At 46.7% G+C, this 22,935-nt stretch overlaps 1 protein-coding gene across 2 annotated transcripts in view; it reads left to right on the top strand.

Moving 5' to 3' along the window:
- The first annotated feature begins 121 nt into the window (after nt 1–121).
- LRRK1 (leucine rich repeat kinase 1) overlaps nt 122–22,935 on the top strand; it is a 128,653-nt gene continuing 105,839 nt past the window's right edge. The window contains exons 1-2 of one of the 2 annotated variants that reach the window (XM_058542310.1): nt 122–184; nt 4,824–5,045. In XM_058542310.1, coding sequence (XP_058398293.1) covers nt 4,949–5,045 — 97 coding nt within the window. In that variant the 5' untranslated portion in view covers nt 122–184; nt 4,824–4,948. The remainder of the gene's footprint in view (nt 185–4,823; nt 5,046–22,935) is intronic. The other variant, XM_058542311.1, reaches the window with a different exon arrangement.

Here is a 22,935-nt window from a genome sequence, read left to right as displayed (position 1 = left end):
CGGCCGCAGGATTGAGGAAGTGCGTCTGGGCCCGGCCCGGCCCCGGCGCGCGCTGCCCGAGGCGCGGGGCGCGGAGGGCAGTGGGACCGCCAGGCCCCGGCCCGCTGGTGTCCTCCTGGCCAGGCCCGCGCGGCCAGCCCCGCATCCCGGGGCGCCCGCTGGCCCTGCCCCGCCGCCGCCGCAGGTAAGCTGCCCCGGCCCGCGCCCCGTCCGGGGGCCTGGCCGCCTCCTGCAGCGGGTCCGCGTGGAGCCCTGGGCCCCGAAGCCCAGGCCCGCGCTCCGGGCGGCTGCGTGCTCCGGCAAGTCCGCGGGATGGGGGGTGTGCGGGGCCCGGGGGGGGAACCCCGAAACCGCGCGCAGGATGGTGCCGGGGCGGGGGGAGCAGAGGCAAGAAACAGAAGTAGGAAAATACACCAGGGCGTCTAAATGTTTCCTCCGCGTTTGGAGAAAACTCCTTCCTTCGATTTGGAGCGGGCTGTGTGGACGCGCGTGTTTGAGTGAGTGAGTGTGCGTGTGTGAGTGTGAGTGCGTGTGTGCTGAGAAGGGACTGTCCAAGAGTCTCTCTCTGCCCGGGGGCGGCCTGGTGATGCGGGATGGCCGAGCGCGCCTTCACCCTCCTCAAAGTCTGGGGTGTGCTTCTTGCCCAAGGGTCGCGTCTCTGGCCGGGTCCGATAAGGACCGCCATCTCTACAGCGGTCTCTGCGGGCGACCTTCCCTGTCGGCGGCGCGGGAGATGAGTGCGGTCGGGGCGGGGGGAAGGAGGGGAACCTGAGAAGGCTGGGGGTCGGAGGGCGATGGTGATGGAGAATTTGGGGACCTTGGGATCAGAGGGCGCTGGTGACAGAGCATTTGGGGACCTCTGCAGCCAGCTCAACCTGCCTCTTCGCGCTTTGGAGCCAGGAAGTTTTTCTGCCACAAACACATCCCCCTGCAGGGGTCGGAGAGGTGGAAAAACAGGATCATGGAGTTATGTTCTTAGCGATCCTCTTCCCAAATACGCGACTTGCAGAGTTTGCCATTCACTCGCTCTGCTTCAAAGTTCCGCGGACATTAAAGGGACGACTAGAATATGCACAATTTTGGAAAACGTTAACATTCAATGCCTTTTGTGATTTGACTTAACTATCTTTGCTTGTGTCCTGGAAGAATAAAAATTAAGTTAAAAACATAACGAACCTCAGACCTAATTTGTCCCTAAAGGAGGTTTTGGGGTCTGCCAAACCTTTCCCTTCCCCAGGCTTCCACATTTGAGGAAGTGGCTTCATAGTCAACTCTTGCTCAGATCAAAAACCTAGGAGTTATCCTCCATCCCATTCCCTCATCCCTTGAATTAAGTCTGTTAGCAACATGTGTGCGGGTCATCCCCTTGTTTCTCACAGCCCCACCCTAGTTCAAGTTACCAGCATCTGTCTCTTATGGTTACAGTCCTCTCACATTCTCTGTTTGGCAACCAGAGTGATTGTTTTCTTAAATAGGTAAATCAGAGAGTGTCATTCCTCTGCGTGGAACCCTTCAATAGCTTCTCCTTGTGTTTGCTTGGCATGAAATCCAGGAGGCTTCCTTCCCTTCACACCCCCCAGCTGATCTGGCCTTTGCTGTCTCAGACCACCTGACCATTGCCCCCCAGCCACCCTGGCCCATCTCCCTCTCCAGCTTGCGGCCTCTGCAGTGCTGCCCCCTGACTCTTCACATGGCCAGCCACCCTCTCTACACCCAGCCTCTCTCTCACATCCCTCTCTCTGTGTCCTTCTTGCAGTCTCCACTGTCTGTGTGTTCCTACTTTATCGGTTTAATTTCTGCTTTAATTACCTCGAGGTCTCCACTGGAGCTTCAGGGGTCAGAGACTGTTCCTATGTGCCTACCTTGCTCGCTGCTGCATCTTGACTCCCGGAACCATCCAGGAGACGCCCAGTGCATCCTGGTACAGTGACTGAATGGCAAATGGACAGCCTTAACTTGTTTGTGGTTTCAGACTCATGAAGGGCTTCTGTTCCCAAACCCTTGGAGAATTTGGGGACCTCTGGGGGTCAGAGGGAGATGGTGATGAAGAATTTGGGGACTTTTGAGGGTCAGAGGGAGATGGCGATGAAGAATTTGGGGACTTTTCGGGGTCAGAGGGCCATGATGATGGACAGTTTAGGGACTTCTGGGGGTCAGAGGGAGATGGTGATGGAGAATTTGGGGACCTCTTGGGTGCTTATCTGGGATTGAGAACTACACATTTCTCCAGTCTGCAGCATTGTGATGTTTTGATGTCCACAAATCCATTAAACACGTTTTGTAGGCAAGCCAGTATTGGTCAAGAGATGCTAATAGTGCCAAAAGCATGTCTAGGACTATGAGCCAACCATTTCAACCAGCCTTTGATTCAAAAAAGTGCTGGATGATATGAACATTGCTGACATGCTTCACTTGCAAGTGGCTTCCAGCTCTTGGTGCTGGCAGTCCTTTCCAAGCTTCCTGAGAAGACAGGTGAGCAGGTTCAGGGTCTCCTATGTTTCTTCCCTGTCAGACACTTTACAGCAAGTACTTAACTGTGTCCTTCCCACCAGCTGTAAGTTTCATGAACTCATGAAGTTTACCCTTGTGCAAAGGGCCCAATAAAAACGTACGTAGAATGAATGTCAGGTTCCTTTCTTTCTTTTTCCTTGAGTATTTAGATTTATTCATTTAGGTTTATGTTTATTCTTTATTCAAAGAAAATTGATGAGGTTTTAAAAATTGTTATTGCAGACAACCTCTTGAAGCCCTCTTTAGGATGTATATGCCATAGTGAAAAGAAAACATGTAACTTACAACCATAATTTGTTACATTGGTCTGAACCCAAAGGAAGCAGGAAGAAGCAAAGATCCATTTGAGGGCAAACATTGAGCAAAACTTGAGTTACCTCATCTTAAAACTTCTACCTTAGAGTCTATACCAAAATACAAGTTATAATTGAAAAACTGCTCCACTGGCAAAATCCTCCATTAGTAAAGTGATTTTCAAAAGGAAACTGAAAATGAAAAGGGGAACAAAACGTGCTGGGCCAGGGTTGGCCTAAAATATTTTTACAATTTTTTTAAACCTAAAACATTATATAGTGGGACACTTCTGTTTTCAGAAGGAACATCTAGCTTTTGGAGTTTTGAAGTGTTGTGGGTATATTTGGTAGCGGATTTTGAGAGGTGTTTGAAAACATTTAGCAACTGTGCTTCTTGGTTTCCAAATGTTACTGTGTGATTTGGAGCCCTTATTTTAAAACGGAGATTCTGTTTTGCGTCTTCTTCTTGTCTCTGTCTCAAGTTGATTTTGCTCAGTGGCCACCTGTTCAGGGCACCTGCTAGAACCTGCTTGCTGGAGAGACAGCACAGTCTGCCCTCCAGCACTGATATTCTGAGTGTTAATCAGGGGGCAGGTGGGAGACCCTGCTGGCCTTCCAGTCCTTCTGCTATTATTACAGGTAAGAACTACCTCTGGCTCTGTTGTCAAAAGTGGCTGCAGAAACTTGACCTTACATGAAGTCTCACAGCAACCCTGCGAGGCTGCCTGGGCAGGGGGGTCCATGTCTATTTTTAATAGATGAGAAGACTGAAACACATAAGTTTCGGCTTGACGTCACACCGCTGACATGTAACAGGGACAATCCAAGCCTTTGACAACCAGATGGTGCTTTTTCCTTTCCATATTGTTTTGGGCATCATTTACATGGCTTTGATTTTGGGGTTTTTTGGGCTACACTGTCACTCTCCATTTCAGAGCTGTCTGTCTCAGAGAATGGTTGCAATTACCCCGGCCGTTATGTATAGCGTAGATTCTATAGGAACGCTAGTAGAAACACATGCATTTCACATGGTAATACCCTTCCCATTGTGCAATTTACCCTGTGCCAAGCCTGAGCTGGGTCTGGGCCTTGCCCTCAAGGCACTTCTCATCATTTAATCACCAGAGCAAGATGGGCACTTGTGTTGGGGGACCCCCCCAAGCTCAGTGGAGGCCCAGCAGGAGAGGGCAGTGCCCTGACTCGGTTCTCATCAGAGCATCGTTAGTCTTAGGAAATGAATCTCAATCTAACTCAGAGTTTCTCTGGATAACTGGAACTATTTGGGTTGGATAATTCTCTGTTGTGGTCGGCTGCGCTGTGCATTGAGGAATGTTCAGCAGTGTCCCTGACCTCTAGCCACTAGATGCCTGTAGCATCCCCACCCCTAGTTGGGACAACCAAAAATTCCTCCAGACACTGCCAAATGTACCCTGGGGCAGTGGAGGGCACGCAAAGTGTATGGGGCTCCTTTCTGTTATCCCCCAGGGCTCAAACTGACTTGGCTGCATAACCAGTTCCAGTGCCTTCCAGACCCCTTCTCTTTGAGATGGTTTGCCTCGTTGCCTCTTTGCTCTGGGCTTCTGGAAGAGTCTGTCCTGGGAAAAGGGAAGCCCTTGCTTTGTGACTAAATGTAAGTGTGTCTGCCGCACCCCAACTGAAGTGTGAGCCCCTGAAGGCAGGAGCCTCATTTAGTGTTCTTGGTGTCACTGTGCAAGTGACAATGAATATGTGCTGATTGAACAATGACTGAACATTTTATCAGCAGGTGTTCTGCAATTGTGTGAGTTTTCTTCCAGACTTTTCTCAGGTAGACATGATCAGAGCCCAGCTGCAAGGTGAGGTGGGGAGAGCTCTGTCCTCTCACTGCCCCCACTGATGGGGCATGGCTGGATAAATGGAATGTTGCAAAGAAGACGGGAAATACCAATGAATCGATATAAATAGCAAATATATGCAAGGGTGCAGGAAGGGACTTGATAATTAAGAAAAGCTTTCTGATTTTATGATGTTTTTCACCAGCAGAACGAGACAGCTTTCTGCTCAGCCATGACTGTGTGTCCCTGCCTTAGTCTACCCCTCGGGCAGCGGCGGCGGCGGTGACTACTACCAGAACTGACTTGGGAGAGTGGCCACCCTGAGAGTTGATGGCTGGCATGTCGCGGCGACCACCCAGCATGTACTGGTGTGTGGGGCCTGAGGGGTCAGCCGTGTGTCCAGAACGTGCCATGGAGACGCATCTGGGTAAGGACAGGGCTGGCCAAGCCTTCTGTACATATCCTGTGGGAAGCCTAGGCTACGTAAGAACAAGGGGTTTTCAAATGAAGGATATAAAATGCCTATTATTTGGTGAATTCTTCATTATAAAATTTATCTTGAGATTCTCACTTAAATTCCAAAAATTGAGAGGCCGTGGGACAAAAGTTGTTGTGGATTCAAAGATCTTAAAAATCAGGGCATCATTTCATGTTGGTTAAAAAGATTTTTTTTTTAAATGAGCCGTTAGTTTTGTTTTCTTGTTATAAAAATAATATGTATTTTTTAAAGAAAATTGAAAAAAGAGAAAAAAGGAAGTAGAAAAATGTCACCAAGAGTCCCACTACCCTAAACACAAGCTCAGTTAATATCTGGGTGTGTTCTCTTCTAGTCTGTTTCTCTGGCCTTCAGAGACTTTGTTTTAATTTTATTTACTTATAATGGTGTATATAATTTTGTATCCTACTTTTTTCTCCTAATCTTGTGTGGTCACCTAGCTCGTGTCGTCAAGTGAAACGTCATTGTATGTAGGAGCACTATCTAAAATGATTGACCTAATCCCTATTCTCCTGTTGGGTGTTTGGGACATTTGGGTTGCTTCTTGTTGTTCACTCTTAACAAAAGAGTAAGCATTTCCATCTTTTTATACATGGTTTTGAGATTATTTCCGTAAATAGATTTATAGAAGTGGGACTATTGGGTTTGAACATTATTTTTGTTGTTGTTTTTGTTTTTTTTTTTTGTGAGGAGATCAGCCCTGAGCTAACATCCGCCAATCCTCCTCTTTTTTTTTTTTTTTTTTCCCGCTGAGGAAGACGGCCCTGGGCTAACATCGGTGCCCATCTTCCTCCACTTTATATGGGATGCCGCCACAGCATGGCTTACCAAGCAGTGCGTCGGTGCGCGCCCAGGATCCGAACCAGCGAACCCCGGGCCGCCGCAGCGGAGTGCGCGCACTTAACCGCTTGCGCCACCGGGCCGGCCCCGGGTTTGAACATTTTTAAGCCTCTTTACGCATATTGCCAGATTTTCCACTAGAATTGCCTCACTTTTAACACCGATAGAATATCATTGATATTGTTGTTAACAATAAATATTTGTTAAATCCTTGGTACATACCAGGCACTGGATTCAGTGCCTTAGGAAATGATCTCATTTAATCCTCCCAACAACCTGTGAACATGGTACTTTTATCCCCATTTTATAGCTGAGAAACATGAGAGTAAGAGAGGTCTAGGTCAAGGTCAAACTTGGTCAAGTTCAACAACTTGTAAATGGCAGAACTGCAATTTGAACCCTGTCTTAACCCTAGAACTCTCTTGTCCTTAAAGTCTAGGCCATCCTGCAGGGTTTGAGAGGGTCCATATGTTGGGTTTCAGGGCCCATGTGTTGAGTTTGAGAGGGCCCATGTGTTGGGTTTGAGAGGGCCCATATGTTGGGTTTGAGAGGGACCATGTGTTGGATTTGAGAGGGACCGTGTGTTGGCTTTGAGAGGTCCCGTATGTTGGGTTTGAGAGGGCCCATGTGTTGGGTTTGAGAGGGCCCATGTGTTGGGTTTGAGAGGGCCCACGTGTTGGGTTTGAGAGGGCCCGTATGTTGAGTTTGAGGGGGCCCGTGTGTTGGGTTTGAGAGGGCCCGTATGTTGGGTTTGAGAGGGCCCGTATGTTGGGTTTGAGAGGGTTTGTGTGTTTGTATCCTCAATTGCATTAGTGATTCAATATTGCACCTGGCTCAGCAGACAATTTGCTTAGTTGCTTGAGTGTTTTTTCTCCATCAAAAATGCCCAAAGGCTAACTAGGGTGATGTTTCTGGAAGATTTCTTTGCACATAAATCAAATTATGAAATGGGAAAAGAATTTGCTTCTTGACATTGCCCAGCACTAAATGTTCCCAGAGTGTTCGACTTGCATCTTTTGAAGTTATTTTTCCTTTTTTCAGATGTATGTCTTTTTTTAGTTGCTTGTTAGAAAGGCCTTGTCGTATTAGCATGAGATCAAGGTAACGTGCAGTAGAATGCTAGTCCTGGTTTTTAGGTAGTGCCTCAACCTTTCCAATGTGTTCTCAGCTCCGTGATTCCACCTGCTTCTCCTCTTAGCAGTCCTGAGGAATGAGAGTTGGGGAAGGGATGTTGGCTCCATTTGGGGCTTGCTTCATGGGTGACTGTGTCATCTGAAAAAGCCCCACAGGGGACTCTGTCCCTTCCCCTCCTGGTCAAGAGCTGGTAATCTTAAATGAGTGCTTTTCCACCCTGAATCACTGGGGAGCTTCAAAAACTGCCAATGCCCTGGCACCATCTAGACCCACTAGAGCGGCTCTGGTGGGGAGTGGCAGGCATGGGCATTTTTTAAAAGCTCCTCTCCCTGCCGTGATTCTAATGTGCAGCTAGGGTTGAGAATCAACTGGTCTAAATGGTTTGGGTCCCACAGAGCAGCACTTCTCAGATTGTGATGAATACGTGAGTTCCCTGGGGATCTTGGTGATATGCAGATTCTCTGTGGGTTTAGGGGTCCCAAGAGTCTGCATTCCTAATAGGCTCCTGGGTCATGCCGATGTTGTGGTCTGCCAACAAGGTGGCAAGGCTGAGATGATAGTTTTCTGAGGTCCCCAGGGATCCTCATTGGTTTTACAGGTCCTAGGGACCTGGGCCAGTAGACCCTGGACCAACTCAGAACCAGCCCCGCCTCTGGGCTTGCGGTAGGACAGAAAATGTTCATGTGTACTGAGAGGCCAAAGTGCTGACACTCCCCAGCCCCCACTTTTTTCCCCTCAAAGGTCTGTGTCTGAACTTTACTCTGCTCTGCTAGTGGGTGCCCTCTCCCTGACAGCTGTGATCACCAGGTAAGAAGGAGTAGGCTCAGAAAAGTCTTTTCTGCCCCAGAGGCCTCTTTCCCCAGTGGAATCTCATGACTCCCACCACCCTATTCTGAGTGAACCTCAGGACACACACACAGGTAGAGGAGAGGATGAGTGCTGTTCTAGGTGCCTGGAGATAGGGGGTGTTGATGGGGGAGGTGATGTCTTGTGAACCGCTGATGCTGACGGAGGTGTTCATGCATGGACCAAACACGTGCACTGCAGAGTTGCAGAAGATGACAGGAAAGTGGTCTGAAATACACTGGAAAATTCTGTCCTATGGCTTAGCATTATATATTATATTCTCTATTAAATCCTCATAAGGACCCCTGTGAAGAAGGTACAAATTTATGCCCATACACTGAGAGTTTAAAGGTCCCATAGGTGATAGAGAGGAGTGGAGTGTGAGACCCCTGCCCTGGACCCCCACAGATGAAACCCTACAACATCCCCCTCCTGCTGGCCATGGGCTACTTACTTGGTGGCCAGGCAACAGGCCCCTCCTGGCCTCCTGCAACCACTGTTCAGCCCCCGTGAGTGCAGTGGAAGAACAAGGGCAAAAGAGGACCCGCCTCGGCCTACCTGCCCCTCCAGGGGAGGACAGAGTCACCACGGGGACCTCCACGGGCTCTGGGAATGCTGAATCCATTATCAATGGCTCTGGGTTAAGGAGCCACCACTAACTGCGTGTCAGCTAAAGTGATGGGCACTTCTCATCACTGTCCTGTTTAGAACCCCACAGGTACTTTATGACTGTGTTTCCTTTCACTGAGTAGGAAGGGGTGCGGAGAAGCTTCTGGGACTCACACAGTGTGGTGGGAGGTTCCACAGCCTGCTGTGCCTTTATTCAGGCCTGCATTCAACCCTCAGTCCTGGGTGACCTTGGCCAAGTGGCTCAACCTCTCTGAACCCTGATTCAGACAGACATAAAATCTAGTGGGATGCACCAATCAGCATTTATTTCTGACCCTCAGGCCAGTGTGTGGCTTGGGGGCTCTGCTGCATGCTGCAGTCTGCAGCTCTGCTCCACGTGACTCCTATCCTCCTGAGACCAGCAGGCTAGCAGGGGCGTTCCCCTGCCAGTGGCAGAGGCACAAGTGGGGAAAGCAGAGACATGCCATGTCTCTTAAGGCCTGGGCCACCAAAGTGGCATGCTGTCCCCTCTACTCCTGTGCCTTGGCCAAAGCAAGTCACACGGCCAACCCCAAGTGAAGAGGTCCCTCTACAAAGAGGCCATGGCCAGGCCGTGGATGCAGACAGCCCGTCGTTCAGTCTACCGTGATAGGAGTTAGCGGGCTTCATCCTTTAACAAAAATGTATCTTATTTCTATATTTTTATTTATTTATTTAAGTAGCCAGCAGAGCCCTTTTGTCACATGAAGTCTTGCCTGGAGCCCCAGCCTATATAACGTCTAGATAGAAATGGAGTTGCTTTGGGGGCAATGGTGAGATGGTGGGGGTGGTGAATTCTACCTGCTGATCTTCACCTTGACCCCAGAGCTCTGCAGGCCCAATTTTAAAACATCTCATATTAGATTTTGTTTTCACAAAATATAAATTATATACACTAAGAGCACAGCCTGGGGGCAGGTGACACTCAAAGGGTAGCCAGTCATGTGGGGATTGCAGCCACTGCTCTTTGCTTATCTGTAGTGTTAACATTTTCCACACTGAGCACGCATGCTAGTGCTCTGTATTGCATTACTTTTGCAACCAAAAGAATAACATTGCAGTTTATTTTAAAAATTGTTGTGTCTTTAAGTGCCGATGTTTCATGATAAAGATCTAATTCACACACCTCGGTGCTCACAGCCAAGGTCAAATTTGCTTCACCTGCCCTGATTCCCTTTCATTTCTTTCCGGAACAAATTGGGGGAATATTGAACTCAATGAGCCCGCAGCTGCCCCTTCAGCAGGGCTCACCTAGCAGATGAGCTGCATCTGTTCTGCCGCACCTTCTGCCCAGACTCCCTGGAGTCGTGGGTAGTCCTACTGCTCCCCTGACAACTCACCAGCCTCACCCCAGGGAAGACTCTTCCAGACCCGATTCCCAGCGCTGCCTAAGGAAAGTCAACTGCCAGAAAGAGAACCAACGAGACTCAAACTATGCTCAATGTAGAAACGGCTTTCTCACCTTTTAAAAATCCTTGGGGGGCTGGCCGGGTGGCGCAAGTGGTTAAATGCGCGCGCTCCACTGTGGTGGCCCAGGGTTCACCGGTTCGGATCCCGGGCGCGCACCGACGCACCACTTGTCAGGCCATGCTGTGGCAGGCGTCCCATATAAAGTGGAGGAAGATGGGCATGGATGTTAGCCCAGGGCCAGTCTGCCTCAGCAAAAAGAGGAGGATTGGCAGATGTTAGCTCAGGGCTGAGCTTCCTCACAAAAAAAAAAAAAAAAAATCCTTGGAAGCTAACATGTTGTGGAAATGATCAAGTTATGATTATACTTCCAAGTATAGTTTAGAGAAAGATCCAAACTTTAATAAAAATTAGTAAAAACTGGGGCCAGCCCAGTGGCGTAGTGGTTAAGTTCACGCACTCCGCGTAGGCGGCCGGGGGTTTGGGGTTTGCAGGTTCGCGAACCTACACACCACTTATCAAGCCATGCTGTGGCAGGTGTCCCACATATAAAGTAGAGGAAGATGGGTACGGATGTTAGCCCAGGGCCAATCTTCCTCAGCAAAAAGAGGAGGATCAGCAACAGATGTTAGCTCAGGGCTAATCTTCCTCACCAAAAAAAAACAAAATTAGTAAAAACTAATTTTTTACTTTTGGGTTTTTGGTAATGGCATTTTGTGTATGTGTGTGTGTGTGTGTGTATTTTCATGCCCCTACCTGTTCTGACTTGCGTAACCCACCTTGCACTTGTTTAGAAGGTTAACCCTTTCAAAGCCCATGAATGTGTGAGTGCTCTATGAGCTGCCATGTGGTGCCAGGTGGTCTGTATGTGCCGGTCCTGTGTTTGTACAGCACAATTGTGTCCTGGGAAGGTGCATCACAACTTTATTAGCACCATCAGCAGTCCGCTCGTCCGCGGTGCTGGGGGAATGTTTAGAAAACGTGGATGAGTTTAGAGCATGCAAGTTAACAGAACAAGGGTCAGTGAGATATTGGGCCAGGGCTGCGAGGGCAATCTATTTTGATAGACATGTCATTAGACATTCTTCTGCTTCTGTCTTACACTAGTCAGAGTGGAAAAACCTGTCTTGCCAGCTGAGGTGAGGCTCCCTGGAAAGTAAAGTGAGGAAACTTCTAGATAATTTAGGCCCAGAATGTTTGGTGAGACTCTTCTGAATCATGGAGGGTGAGGGGTGCTTAGAGAGACATCACCGGAGGTGGCTCACGTACCCCACCTCTCTGAGCGGTCCTAACTTCAGCTGCCCACCTCTCAGAACACTGGCCTCCACCGGAACCAGCATGGACCAAAGGAGGAGAAGGAACAGTCCAGCGGGTCTTCAAATCCCAGGTTTTTACATAACTAGTTTCAATGCCTCTTTCTTTTTCTTTGGCTTTTTCAAATCTGTATTAAAAATAGCTTCTTAATATAAGATCCAAGTGGTTTGCTGAAGTGGGGGGCTCTTCCTGCCTTCCAGAAATAGAAGTAGGAAGTGGACTGAACTAGGAAGTGCCCCTCGGGTGGTAGGGGGCTTTCTTCAGGCCACTGTAAGAATCCTACAAGGGGCAGATCCACAGATGAGTGCCCTTCAGAGCGTAACCGCCAGCCCACATCTTTAACTTGTTCCTGGAGTCAGTGTCCTGCTCATACCTGCTGGGCTGTATTCACACCGTGGGAGCGAGGAGGGGTGGACAGGGCTTTGCTAGGGAGGAGACCATGGCCAATGGGGCGCCCTCCTCCAGCCTGGCCTCAGGAGCAGCTCTGGGCCCTCCAGGGACCGTAGCCAGTGTTCAGTAAGGAATCCCTTATTGAGTGAGGAGAAGGGAAGGGAGGCTGCGCGGTGGCCTGGGGTCATGGGAGAAACAGCCGTGGGCATCCATCACATGGGCAGAGTTAACACAGCTGTGCTTCATGCCCACAGAGCCATGCCACAGAAGCTCTGGGTCTGAGGGGGCTTTTAACATTAACCTTCATCTGAGGCTTAGATCTCCTGATTATTTGTTCAGAATATGCTTGCTTACTTCTAGCGATGGGGAGCTGACTACCTATTAAATAATGCTAGCCTTTCTGTGGGCAACTCTGTTAGGAAGTTTATGCTGCAGAAACCGGTCCTGCCCTCACTGCATCTAGCTTCACCCATCTAGGCTGATCGGAATCCCTTCACCCCTTTCTTGCAATAACTAAAGCAGATGCCTAGCCCTCCCTGTGGATTCCTTTTTAGACTGAGTAAATCATCCCACTGCCTTCAAGAGCAGGCAGCCCACAACCTCACACATTCTACTTGGATATCCCGAGATTTTGCTTCTTAGTCTGTGGACTAACCATTAGGCCATGGCCGCCTGGGCACAGGGGAAGAGCTGCCTCCCACTCCGTCCCTCCACCCTGCCGTGGGCCGGCTCTTGGGAGCACCCCCAGCCCCCCACACATTCTAGGTGCCAGAGCCTGAAGCTCCCTCAGGGCTTCAGCCCTCACCCGCTGCCTGCCTTTCCTGTCCCCGACATTTGCCCCTGACCTGGCTCCCTTTACAAGGGGTGGGCAGGCAGCATCCCTGATGGCCTCTGTACTCCTCCCTGATGGCCTCTGTGCTCGCTGGTGAGCAGCGCAGGCCCACCTGGCATGTATTCAGTGGCCAAGAGAGGAGATTTTCTTTCCAGCCATACGCCCTGGCCCCCACTGAAGAGGTCAGTGGCCTGTGAGCAGGGAGGTACCTGTGTGGACATCCCCAGGACCCAGTGCAGAGGGACAAGCATTTTCTCCCACCTGCCTGGTTTCCTGGTCCACATGAGTCAGACCTCGGAGGAGCCATAAATAGGGATTTATGTGAAATTCTTTAGTTCTCTGGGAATGGACCCCTCCCCACCAAGAACATGTCAGTCCAGGCTCTAGTGGATGAATTTCACACACATTTGTAGGAACCCCAATTAATGACAACAGGGGCTTCTGACATTCCTTAGAAATCCCAGTTCTGAGTCCCTTTACCATGCTGGCTGCCCCTGTGTTCAGTTTGTCTAGATTCCACTTAACCATCTTGCTATTTATTGAGTGACATTTGTCATAAAAAGGAAAAGAGAAAAAAACAAAAAACAGAAACATGCATCTCATGCAATAGAATCCTTCCTGAGCCCATAACTGATGTTATAGAAGGAACCACACGTTAGTTAGAATTATAGTTTCAACTGTAAAGAACTTTTTAGGATTAGACTTCCTCTTGCTGATTCTCTCTAGGGTTGTGCTTAGAGCTTTTATCTCACGTACCTAGCATCCAGCACCCAGTGGCCAGGGCACGTTGCCAGGTTTTGGTTTAAAATCAACTACCTGCTCATTTCAGCAGAACCAGGAACAAAAACAGCTTAATTTTGGCACTTTGAATTTATCAGAGACTTAGAGATATTTAAAGGCATTGAAAAATTGTAGGCCATTATTTTGAATATAGAATATGTGATGATGTAAATTTGAGGTTAGAATTTGAATACAAACTGACAAGAATGACATTCAGGGTTTCTTTTAGTAGCTCATTTTGGATTTCAGTTGGCCATATGAGTTTTTAGAGGCAGGTGGGTGGTCACAGGTGGCCCACACCTGCCTCTAAAAGCTCGTATGGCTCATATGGGAGTTAGAGGTGGAGGGAGGCCAAGGCAGGCCCTTCAACCCACTCTGCCCCCACGCCAGCTGTCAGGATCAAAAGGCTCCCGTTGGCCATTGCTCCTGTCTCCTGCAAACCTCTGGATTCAAAAGCAAATAGCAAGCAAAGAGCCCCTTCCTGAGTGGCAGGGAGCTCCCTGAAGTTAAGAGAAGGTTGTTTGTGTATAATTACACACATTCTCATAGAACATCTAGATAATACAAAGCCACATAGAAATTCTTGGCCCCTTCCGTCCTGCCCATGATGATCACTGTTAGCTGAGTGTGTTTCCTTCCCAACCTCTTTGTACACATGTGCACACACACATACCCAATTCTTTTTGTATGTTTCTGGTTTTACGTGCATGGTATTCAATTGTATATATGCTGTACAACTTTTTTCACTTAAGTTTTAAGTCTTAGAGTCTTTTTCATGTGCAACAAATTCAATAGTGTGACTACAACAATGTTTATTTAATCAATCTCCTATTAAAGTACCTTTAGATTCTGTTTACATTTTGCTTATTATCATAAGAGTTGAATATTACTGCTTATGCCCCAGCAGAATTGCAGGATCAAAGAATAAGCACATTAAAAATTATCAAAGTAATACACACCCCATAAAGATGCAAGTGATACACAATGGACTATAAGGCAAGGCCCCAGGGCCAATTCCCAGGCTCTGTTTCCTGTTTCTGGTTCTGCTTCTTCAAGACATTACCATTTCTCTACGTAAAGAGTGTGCCTGCACGTGTCTCTTGCTCCATCGGTTAAGACAGTGTCTGTTGCCTGCCTGCCATGATAGATGAAGATTCCCTTCACTTTTGCACCACAAATCCCTGCTGCTCTCTCCACGTTTACTTCTATCAGTGTTGACGCATCTCTAGGTTGCATTTGTAGTGTTAAATGTGTTCCCATTGCTATGACGTTGCCTGGCTACTCAGTGTCACCCTAGATCTGTGGGGCCCAGGAGGTGAGCACCTCTTCCCTTCTTTTTACCTGCATCCCCCTTCACCTCTTACTCTGAGCCCTTATTTATCAGGAGCACATCATCAAGAAAACTCCTAAGAAAGGGCTTATGGAGGCACAGGTAAGAGGCTTGGTGCTCCTGAAATCACATTCGTTTGGCCCTCCCCCGTGATCCCAACTGGAAATCGTCTGCTTCAGAACTTGGAAGAGTCTGCTCTGCTGTCCTCTGGTGTGGTTTGATTCTCATTGCTTTGTGGGTGACCTGTTTTTTCCTCTCTGGAAGCTTTTAGCATCTTCCCTAGATGCCTGGTCTTCTGAAATTTCCTAACAAAAGATCTGGTGAGGGTCTTTTTTTGGTCAATGCTGCTTGCCACTGGGTAGGCCAACCATTTATCCCTGTCAGGCCTGGAAAAGTCCTTGTATTTTCTTTGATATTATTTTCCTCCTCTGTTTTTTTCCTTTTTTGTTTTGTTTTGTTTGTTTTTCTGGCACTCCTATTAGTTAAGATACATGTTGCTTATCTTTTCTCTCACATTTTCCACCTCTTCTTCCTTCTCTTAAAGTTTGAGAGATGTCCTTGACTTTATCTTCCAACCCCTCTATGGAACGTTTCATTTTGGCTCTCATTTTTTTTTTTTTTGGTGAGGAAGATCGGCCCTGAGCTAACATCTGCCAATCCTTCTCTTTTTGCTGAGGAAGACTGGCCCTGAGCTAACATCCATGCCCATCTTCCTCCACTTTATATGGGACGCCGCCACAGCATGGCTTGCCAAGTGGTGCGTTGGTGCACACCCGAGATCCGAACTGGCGAACCCCGGGCCACTGCAGCGGAGTGCGCGCACTTAGCCACTTGCACCACCGGGCCGGCCCCTTGGCTCTCATTTTTAATTTCCGAAAGCTCTTTCCTATTCTTGATCATGTCTTTTCATAGCATTCTGTTCCTGTGTTATATATGTAGTTGTAGTGTCTTCCTGAATTCTCCTGAGGATCCTAATTGGCATTTATTTTATTTTATTTTGAGGTCAATCTTATTATCTTCTCAGTTAATTTTTTAATTTCTTTCTTTTTTTTTTTTTTCTTCCCCAAACGCCCCAGTAGATAGTTGTATGTCATAGTGGCACATCCTTCTAGTTGCTGTATGTGGGACGCGGCCTCAGCATGGCCGGAGAAGCGGTGCCTCGGTGCGTGCCCGGGATCCGAACCTGGGCCGCCAGTAGCGGAGTGCGCGCACTTAACCACTAAGCCACGGAGCTGGCCCTAAATTTACTTCTTAATGTCAAATTGGTTGATTAAAATCAACATTTTTACAATGAATTCCATATAAACCAATAATTATATGATTCAAAGCATTATTAGGGAAATTTGCAATCAGCTGACTTTGGAGGCAGAGCATGTCTATAAGTTACATGGGAAGCAACTTCCTACGATGCTAAGAGAAGTCAGCAAAAATGCTGACAGGAAATATATTTTCACTGGCACTTATTTTTGAAGTTCTTTTTTTTTTTGGTGAGGAAGATTAGCCCTGAGCTAACATCTATTGCCAATCCTCCTCTTTTTGCTAAGGAAGATTGGCCCTGGGCTAACATCCGTGCCCATCTTCCTCTACTTTACATGTGGGAGGCCTGTCACAGCATGGCTTGATTAGCGGTGCGTATGTCCGCGCCCAGGATCCGAACATGCGAACTCCAGGCCACTGAAGCGGAGTGCGAACTAAACCGCTACGCCATCGGGCCGGCCCCTGAAGTTTTATTTAATGCCCTGCATTATCTACGTTTCTTCTAAGACCTGGCTTTTTGTTTGTCTGTATTAATTCAGCATTATTATTTCAACAATTATCAAGCATCTGTTTGTGGTGGACACTGTTCTAGGTTCTGAGGATGTGGCAGGAGCACGGCCTCTGCTCTCATGGGGCTCATAATTTTAGTAGGAAAAATAGACAACAAAGAATAGGGAAAAATCGAGAGTGATGCTTGATGAAGATGCCTTACAGCAAGGCGATGTGTTAAAGAGGCACCACGTGGCTATGTTTAACTGTTACTGGGTAAGACCTTTCTGAGGAAGTGACATTGAATCTCAGATCTGCTGGGTTGACCAGAAGAAAGGAGCCACGGGAAGGCTGGGAAGAAGAGTGCTTTTCAAAGATACTGAAAAAAACAGAGAAGGATGTGTCCAGCTCTCCTTCCTGTGCTCACTCATTCACTCTATGTTGTGTCAGAGCCTGCTACAGCCTGGGCACTGAGGAACCAGGAAAACCTCATAATGCTTATCATTCAAGAGGGAAACACCATAAACAGACACGTGCTTTACTGTCGGGAGCGAAAGAGGCCACAGGGAAAATCACCAGGCTTGATTCTGTGAGCAGAATCCAGTGAATGGTGTGAGGAAGTGAGTCCTGTAAAGAGCCAGTCCTTGCACCTGGCAAGGGTGGCAGTGAGTGCAAAGGCTGTGAAGGGGGATGAACTTGGCGTGTTGGAGTACCAGCAAGATGGCCTGTGTGGCTGGAGCAGAGTTCGAGAAGCACCGAATGAGGCTGTAGAGGTGGGCCTTTGTGGCAGGCCACCGCAGGAGCTCGGATTTTATTCCGAGAGAAGTGAAAGCGCCTGAGGGGCAGTGTGGTCAGGTTTAGGGAACTAGAAGGCTGTTACGAGACCCCTGGAGGGAAGGCCTTGCGTGTAGCCCAGGTCGGTGGGGCAGGAACGGAAGAAGAAGATGGACTGGGAATCTGTTTTGAAGGGAAAGCTATCAGGACATGTTTAGTTATTTTTTATTATGTAACAAACCACCCCTTAACTCATTGGCTTAAAACAACAATTTATCATTTCCCTGGATTCTGTGGGTCAGGAGTCTGCAGGGCTCAGCTGAGAGGTCTTTCCTGCATCACTCACGTGTCTGCCGCCTCAATACTCCTCCATGCAACTTCTCGCTCTCCATATGCATTTCATCATCTAGACATCTAGCCCGAGCTTCTTGACAGCATAGCAGTTGAATTTCCAGAGTTCAGAAGCAGAAACTCCGAGGCCTTAGTAAGGCTTAGGTCTGGAACTGTCTCTTCATCACTTCTGGCCCCTCCTGTTGGTCAAAAGGCGGGTCCAGATTCAGTGCAGGACGGGAAACACATTCCACCTCCTGAAGGGAGGAATGGTGGAAAGCGTGTGGCCATCTTTAGTCCACCACAGAACTTGATAATGGATTGATGTGAGGAGTAAAAGAAAGACGAATCGAGGAGGTACCCACCACTCAGATGTAACCAATATTAATATTTTGCCATTTTTACTTCAAAAAATTATTTTTAAGAAGTAAAACATGGCAGGTATATGTAGAGCCCCCTTTGGACCTCTCCCTGATTACTGCTCTCCATCAGCCCCCAAAGGTAGCCATTACTCTGAAGTTAGCGCGAACTCTTTACCATGTTTTGTACTATTGCTAAATATGTGTGTGCCCATAAATACAAAATATTGTTTCTGTCCTGCCAAGTAGGTCCCCTCTGGGCTGCTACCTGGTGTACAAAAGGTCGGCATAAATTCTACAACGTCACCTGCCTGGGTTAAGGAAGAGGCTTCATTGAAAGAAAGGAGATCACAAAGCCTGGGTGGATTGCACGTGGGCCCCAGTCGCTCAGCCTCTCGCAGGGAGGCGTGCCGGGGCCCAGAGGGGGTGGATTGCAGTCCTGTGAAAGGTCCAGCATGGCAATCCCCCCACGTTTCAGCAATCCCACTCCTTTCAGAACAGTACACATATTTAAGAGTTTTGAGTAAATGTTTTCATACTGTGCCAATCTTTTGTAACTTTCTTTTTCAAACAACATTAAGTTTGTACAATATAAGGGCCATATTTTCTAAGAAGATGGATAAAACCTTTTGCCTATAAAATCATCTGGGCTTGGTGCTTTATTATGCATAGATTTTTTCACAATTGATTCCATTTCTTTAAAGGTTATAGCTTTATTTTTAAATGTTCGATTTCTTCTTGAGTTAATTTTGGCAATACATTTTTCTGGATAGTAATCCATTTATTCTAGATTTTCAAATATATTAGCATAAAGGTCATAGTGGCTTCAGGGTTTAAATTATTTTATTCATTTTTCATAGATAAATCATATACTTGATCTTAAATTCAAAAGTACAAAAGGGAATACAATGAAAAGCACTCCCTCCCACCCCAGTCCCCAGTCTTCCAGTTCCCCTCTCTTCCAAAGAATCAGAGAAAATAGTTAGTTCCCTCTTTTTTTTTTCCCCCTCAGAAACCACAGCTTCTTAGGTGTAGATTCAAAATGGCTTTTATTCTTTGCATAAATCTTTAGCCTTGGCAAAACTTCAAAATGTTATGTTTTTATCTTAGGTTTTTTGTTTTTTATATTGTGGAAAATTTTGAACACATTACAAAAGTAGAGACAATGCCTTTATGGAGCTTTCTGTATCCATTGCCCCAACTTCAGCAACTTTCACTCATAGCCAATCTTGATCCATTCATATCCCCTTCTGTTTCTCTCTAGATTATTTAGAACCCCGTTCCAGACTTCATATGTTAAGAAGTCTAAAAAAAAAAACCCAATCACAATACATTTTACATACACTTTTTAAAAATATAAAAATATTTCATTAATAACATCAGATATCTAGTCAGTGTTCAAATGCCCTTGATTCTCTCATAAGTCGTTTTTATCATTGGTTTGTTTGAATCAGGTTTGTGAATCAAGATCCCTGCATATGGTTCTTGAGTTTCTTAATTTCTACCTTCCTCCCTCACTTTCTTTTTCCTTGCAATTTAGTTGTTGTAAAACCACATTGCTTGTCTTCTGCAGTTTCCCACAGTCTGGACGTGGGTGGTTGCATCTGGTGTGTTGCTTAACAAGTTCTTCCCTCTGTGCTTCCACAGATCCAGAGGCTTGATTAGATTCAGTAGATGTTTCGGCAAGAACACTAGATAGCCAGTGTTGCGTACCTCCTGTTGCATCACTGCAGGAGTCAGATGACGTCTAATTGTCTATCTTTGATGTTTAGATTTTTCAGTGATTTCAGGTGAACTCAGCCTGATGATTCATTATAAAGGTCCTACTGGTTTTTCAGCTTTTCACCTAATGGTTTTATCAGTTGTCAGGTGCTGCTTAGGTCAGCTATTCATTTGGCGTTGCAAAGTGGTGATATTTTAAGTCTATTATTCCTTCTACATCTAGCTGAAATCTATCTTTAAAGAAAGACTTTCTCCCATCAGCTCTGTGATACTTTGAGTTACAGTTTGAATGGCAAAGTCAGGATAAATGAATCTTTCCCTTAGTTTATTTATTCCTTTTTTTAAAAGTAAATCATTTCCCTAGGATCTTTCAAAAGGAACCAATGAGGGTTTTATTCTTAGTATCATTATTAACTCATGGATTTTAACTTATTTGATTTTTGATACTAAAATTATTTATCTGTGGCCAGCGGAAGCCCCTTTGGGTGGGTTCCTCTATCTTTTGACATGACCTCAGGATAACTTTGATAATTTCGTTGTTGCTCTTTTTTATTTCTTTGCTTTCTATTTAATTAATTTCTGCTTTTATCTCTATTTTCTTCTTTTTTCTAAATTCACTCTTCCCTTTTTCAACTTCTTAAGTAGTATCCTCTCACTTCTGAGAACTCATTTTTTTTCAACTTGAGAATTTTTCTTATTTATTTGAGTATATAGTTCTGGAATTCTAATTGGACACATTTTTGGAAAACTTCAAGCATCATCTTCCATGTCTCTTAATTTTTTATCTGTACTTTCAACCTCTTTGTGTCCTGGGCTGCACCTTCTGCTTGGTCTTCCAGATTACTGATTTGTCCTCCAGTCCTGTCCATTCTGCTTTACTGTCTATTTACCGTGTTTTATAGTTCAATTCTTCTAGTTTTAATTTCCGAGCCATTTAGTCAATTCTTGTTTATGGATGGTGTGTCCTCCTGTATCTCTCCAAGATGTCATTCATATTTATTCTGAGGTCTTGTTCTTGCTTTACAAACACCGGTTCTGGGTGGAGATGGGCCCCTGATATGCTGGAAAGCCAGAGCTCTAAGATTCTGCTTAGAGAAGCTCAGGGACTGACTTAGTCTTTTCCTGCCAGATGAGGGTGGTGGTTGCTGATATCAAGTTTAATTGTGAACCGAGAGAGTCCAAAGTTTGCCCACTCTCCCTTATCTTAGTGCCTGGGTTATTTATGTGGGTTTCCTCCCTGAGCAGTAATGTAAGGGTGGAGCAAGAAATGCAGGCTCTCAGATCTGGCAAGACCCTGCCTTGCACAGGCATTGTCACAATCAGCTGCTCAGTTCCCCTTGGGGACTCTGAGGCCCAAGGAGAGCTGCAGCGAGACATACCACATCTTCTCCTGCCCTGGTGGACAGTGTGCTTCCAGTGGTGCTGGGTCCTTGGCTACATAAGCAGGGAACTTAATTTAGCTTTACTTTCCGTGTGTAGAGGTGGGAGGTGGGGAGGGGTCTCTTCCTGCCAATCTGCAGCCTGCCCAACTTGTTGGCTTGGTTGGTAGAGTTGGGTGCTTCTCCTTTGTGGTGTTGACCTTCCTCAAATGTTTGTGGGTGTGTGGCTGAATGTTGATCTTTGTTTGGGATTCCCCATAGTGGTCTGTGAACGCGAGTTTAATCACTTCAGCCTACAAGAAGAGGGCAGGGCGACTGCAACCGGCTGCCCTGGGGGTGCACCTGGAGAGTGTCTTCTGAGTGAATGGCTCCATGTGCCTCCTGGGTGTCACCCAGCACCTGAGGTTCCACACTTCCTCTTTAGCACACAAGAGGCAGAGCCCTTGGCCCCCACTGCCTAGCAACGGCTGCAGGTGGGCTCACTGTGGTTCCCCCCTCCCCTCAGTCACCTGCTGGTGGCCTTGGGGGCCCTCCTGCTTCCCATATGCACCCCAGGCAGCCCTGGAGTACTCCTGAGCTTTCCCCACCTCATGCGCCATCGTTTCTGGCCCTGTTAGGTCTCCTTGTTTTCCTGTGCTAATATGGCTTGTCGGTATTTTTTTTAATATACTTTTAATAATTTCTAAGGAGTTGGGCCAGGAGGTGGTGCCTCCAGCCAGGGCTCGGTCTGCTGTCTTGATCCTGTCTTTCAGCATCTCTGAGGTGTTCAGTTTGCAGAAAAAACTGAGTGAGTGTCAAGAATGTAGATTTTGCAATCAGAAGGAGCTCAGTTCATATCTTGGTCTCTCTGCACCTCAGTCCTTATCTGTAATACAGGCGTGGTTAGAATCTGTTTGCAGAATGCTTAGCACTATGCCAAGTGTGTGTGCTAAGCAGTCTCTCCATAAATGTAGATTTCTTTCTCTTTCCGTGTTGGGAAAGTATGTAGCCTCACCTGGACTCTATTTCTGTTGGTGAATGTGAATAATATTACAATGATAAAAATGAGAAAGTCCTTAAAACTGGGGGGAGGTCTTTGATTTATTTGGCTCTAAGCCATTGAAAGCACAGAATTCAAAACATGGCCAATTGTCATTTTCAAATGTGTGTATAGCTGCAATGTAATGACCCCACATCTAATCACCAAAATTGTTTTAATTAAAACTGTTTAATTAAAGTTTTAAATGAAAATATTTTCATTAAAGTCAAAATCTTTCCTTGCCTCATCTTCAAAATGCATTTTTTTTTTGCCAAATTAGAAAAATCTTTGTCACATAAAAGAAAACTCCCAGTAAAGCTTGAAGTTCTAATATTCATGAATATGTTTTAAATGTTCAGCCACAAGCTGTCCATAGGGAGTGCCCTGAGCATGGGTCATAGGGAAATCGTGCAGGGATGTGTGAGTCAGGTTTCCGTGGGCAAGGTGCCATGGTAGCAGAGCCCAGGCATTCTTGGGATGTTTGCGGTTACTGAGGAATCGTGGAGCTCCTCGCTTAATAATCAGACTATCACTCATTAAAACAAAGAGCCATGTTCTTGTCCAGCCAGGGTTTGTACTATACTGAAGAAGTTTGTGCTACGCAAGTGGGCAGATTCCATACAGGAAAAATAGCTGTGAATGTGACAACCACAGAGCAGCGTGTGTCCAACTCAGCCACACACTAAAAACCCAGCCGCAGAGGAGTGCAGCTCCCAGGAATGTTAACTGCTGCTCAGACTGAAGATCTCGGAGTTTTTGTCTTAGGTCAAAGGGGCGGGGAGGCGTTCACTTCTGTGAAGCATTATCTTTTAAGCGGAAGCATTTGTGGCATTTGCTCTTCACCTCTCAGAGGCCACACTGTCATCACCCTTTGGGTTTCCCTCAAATCCATGCATTAAACACATCAACTTACATCTCTGCAAGCTACAGAGGACCCCCGATCCTGGCCTTTTTGCTTCCTTTTATGTGCCT

Source organism: Diceros bicornis, chromosome 5, assembly GCF_020826845.1.
Source record: "Diceros bicornis minor isolate mBicDic1 chromosome 5, mDicBic1.mat.cur, whole genome shotgun sequence".
Lineage (NCBI taxonomy): Eukaryota > Metazoa > Chordata > Mammalia > Perissodactyla > Rhinocerotidae > Diceros > Diceros bicornis.
The sequence above is the reverse complement of the archived record's forward strand: the minus strand, read 5'-3'. Positions and strand labels throughout refer to the sequence as shown.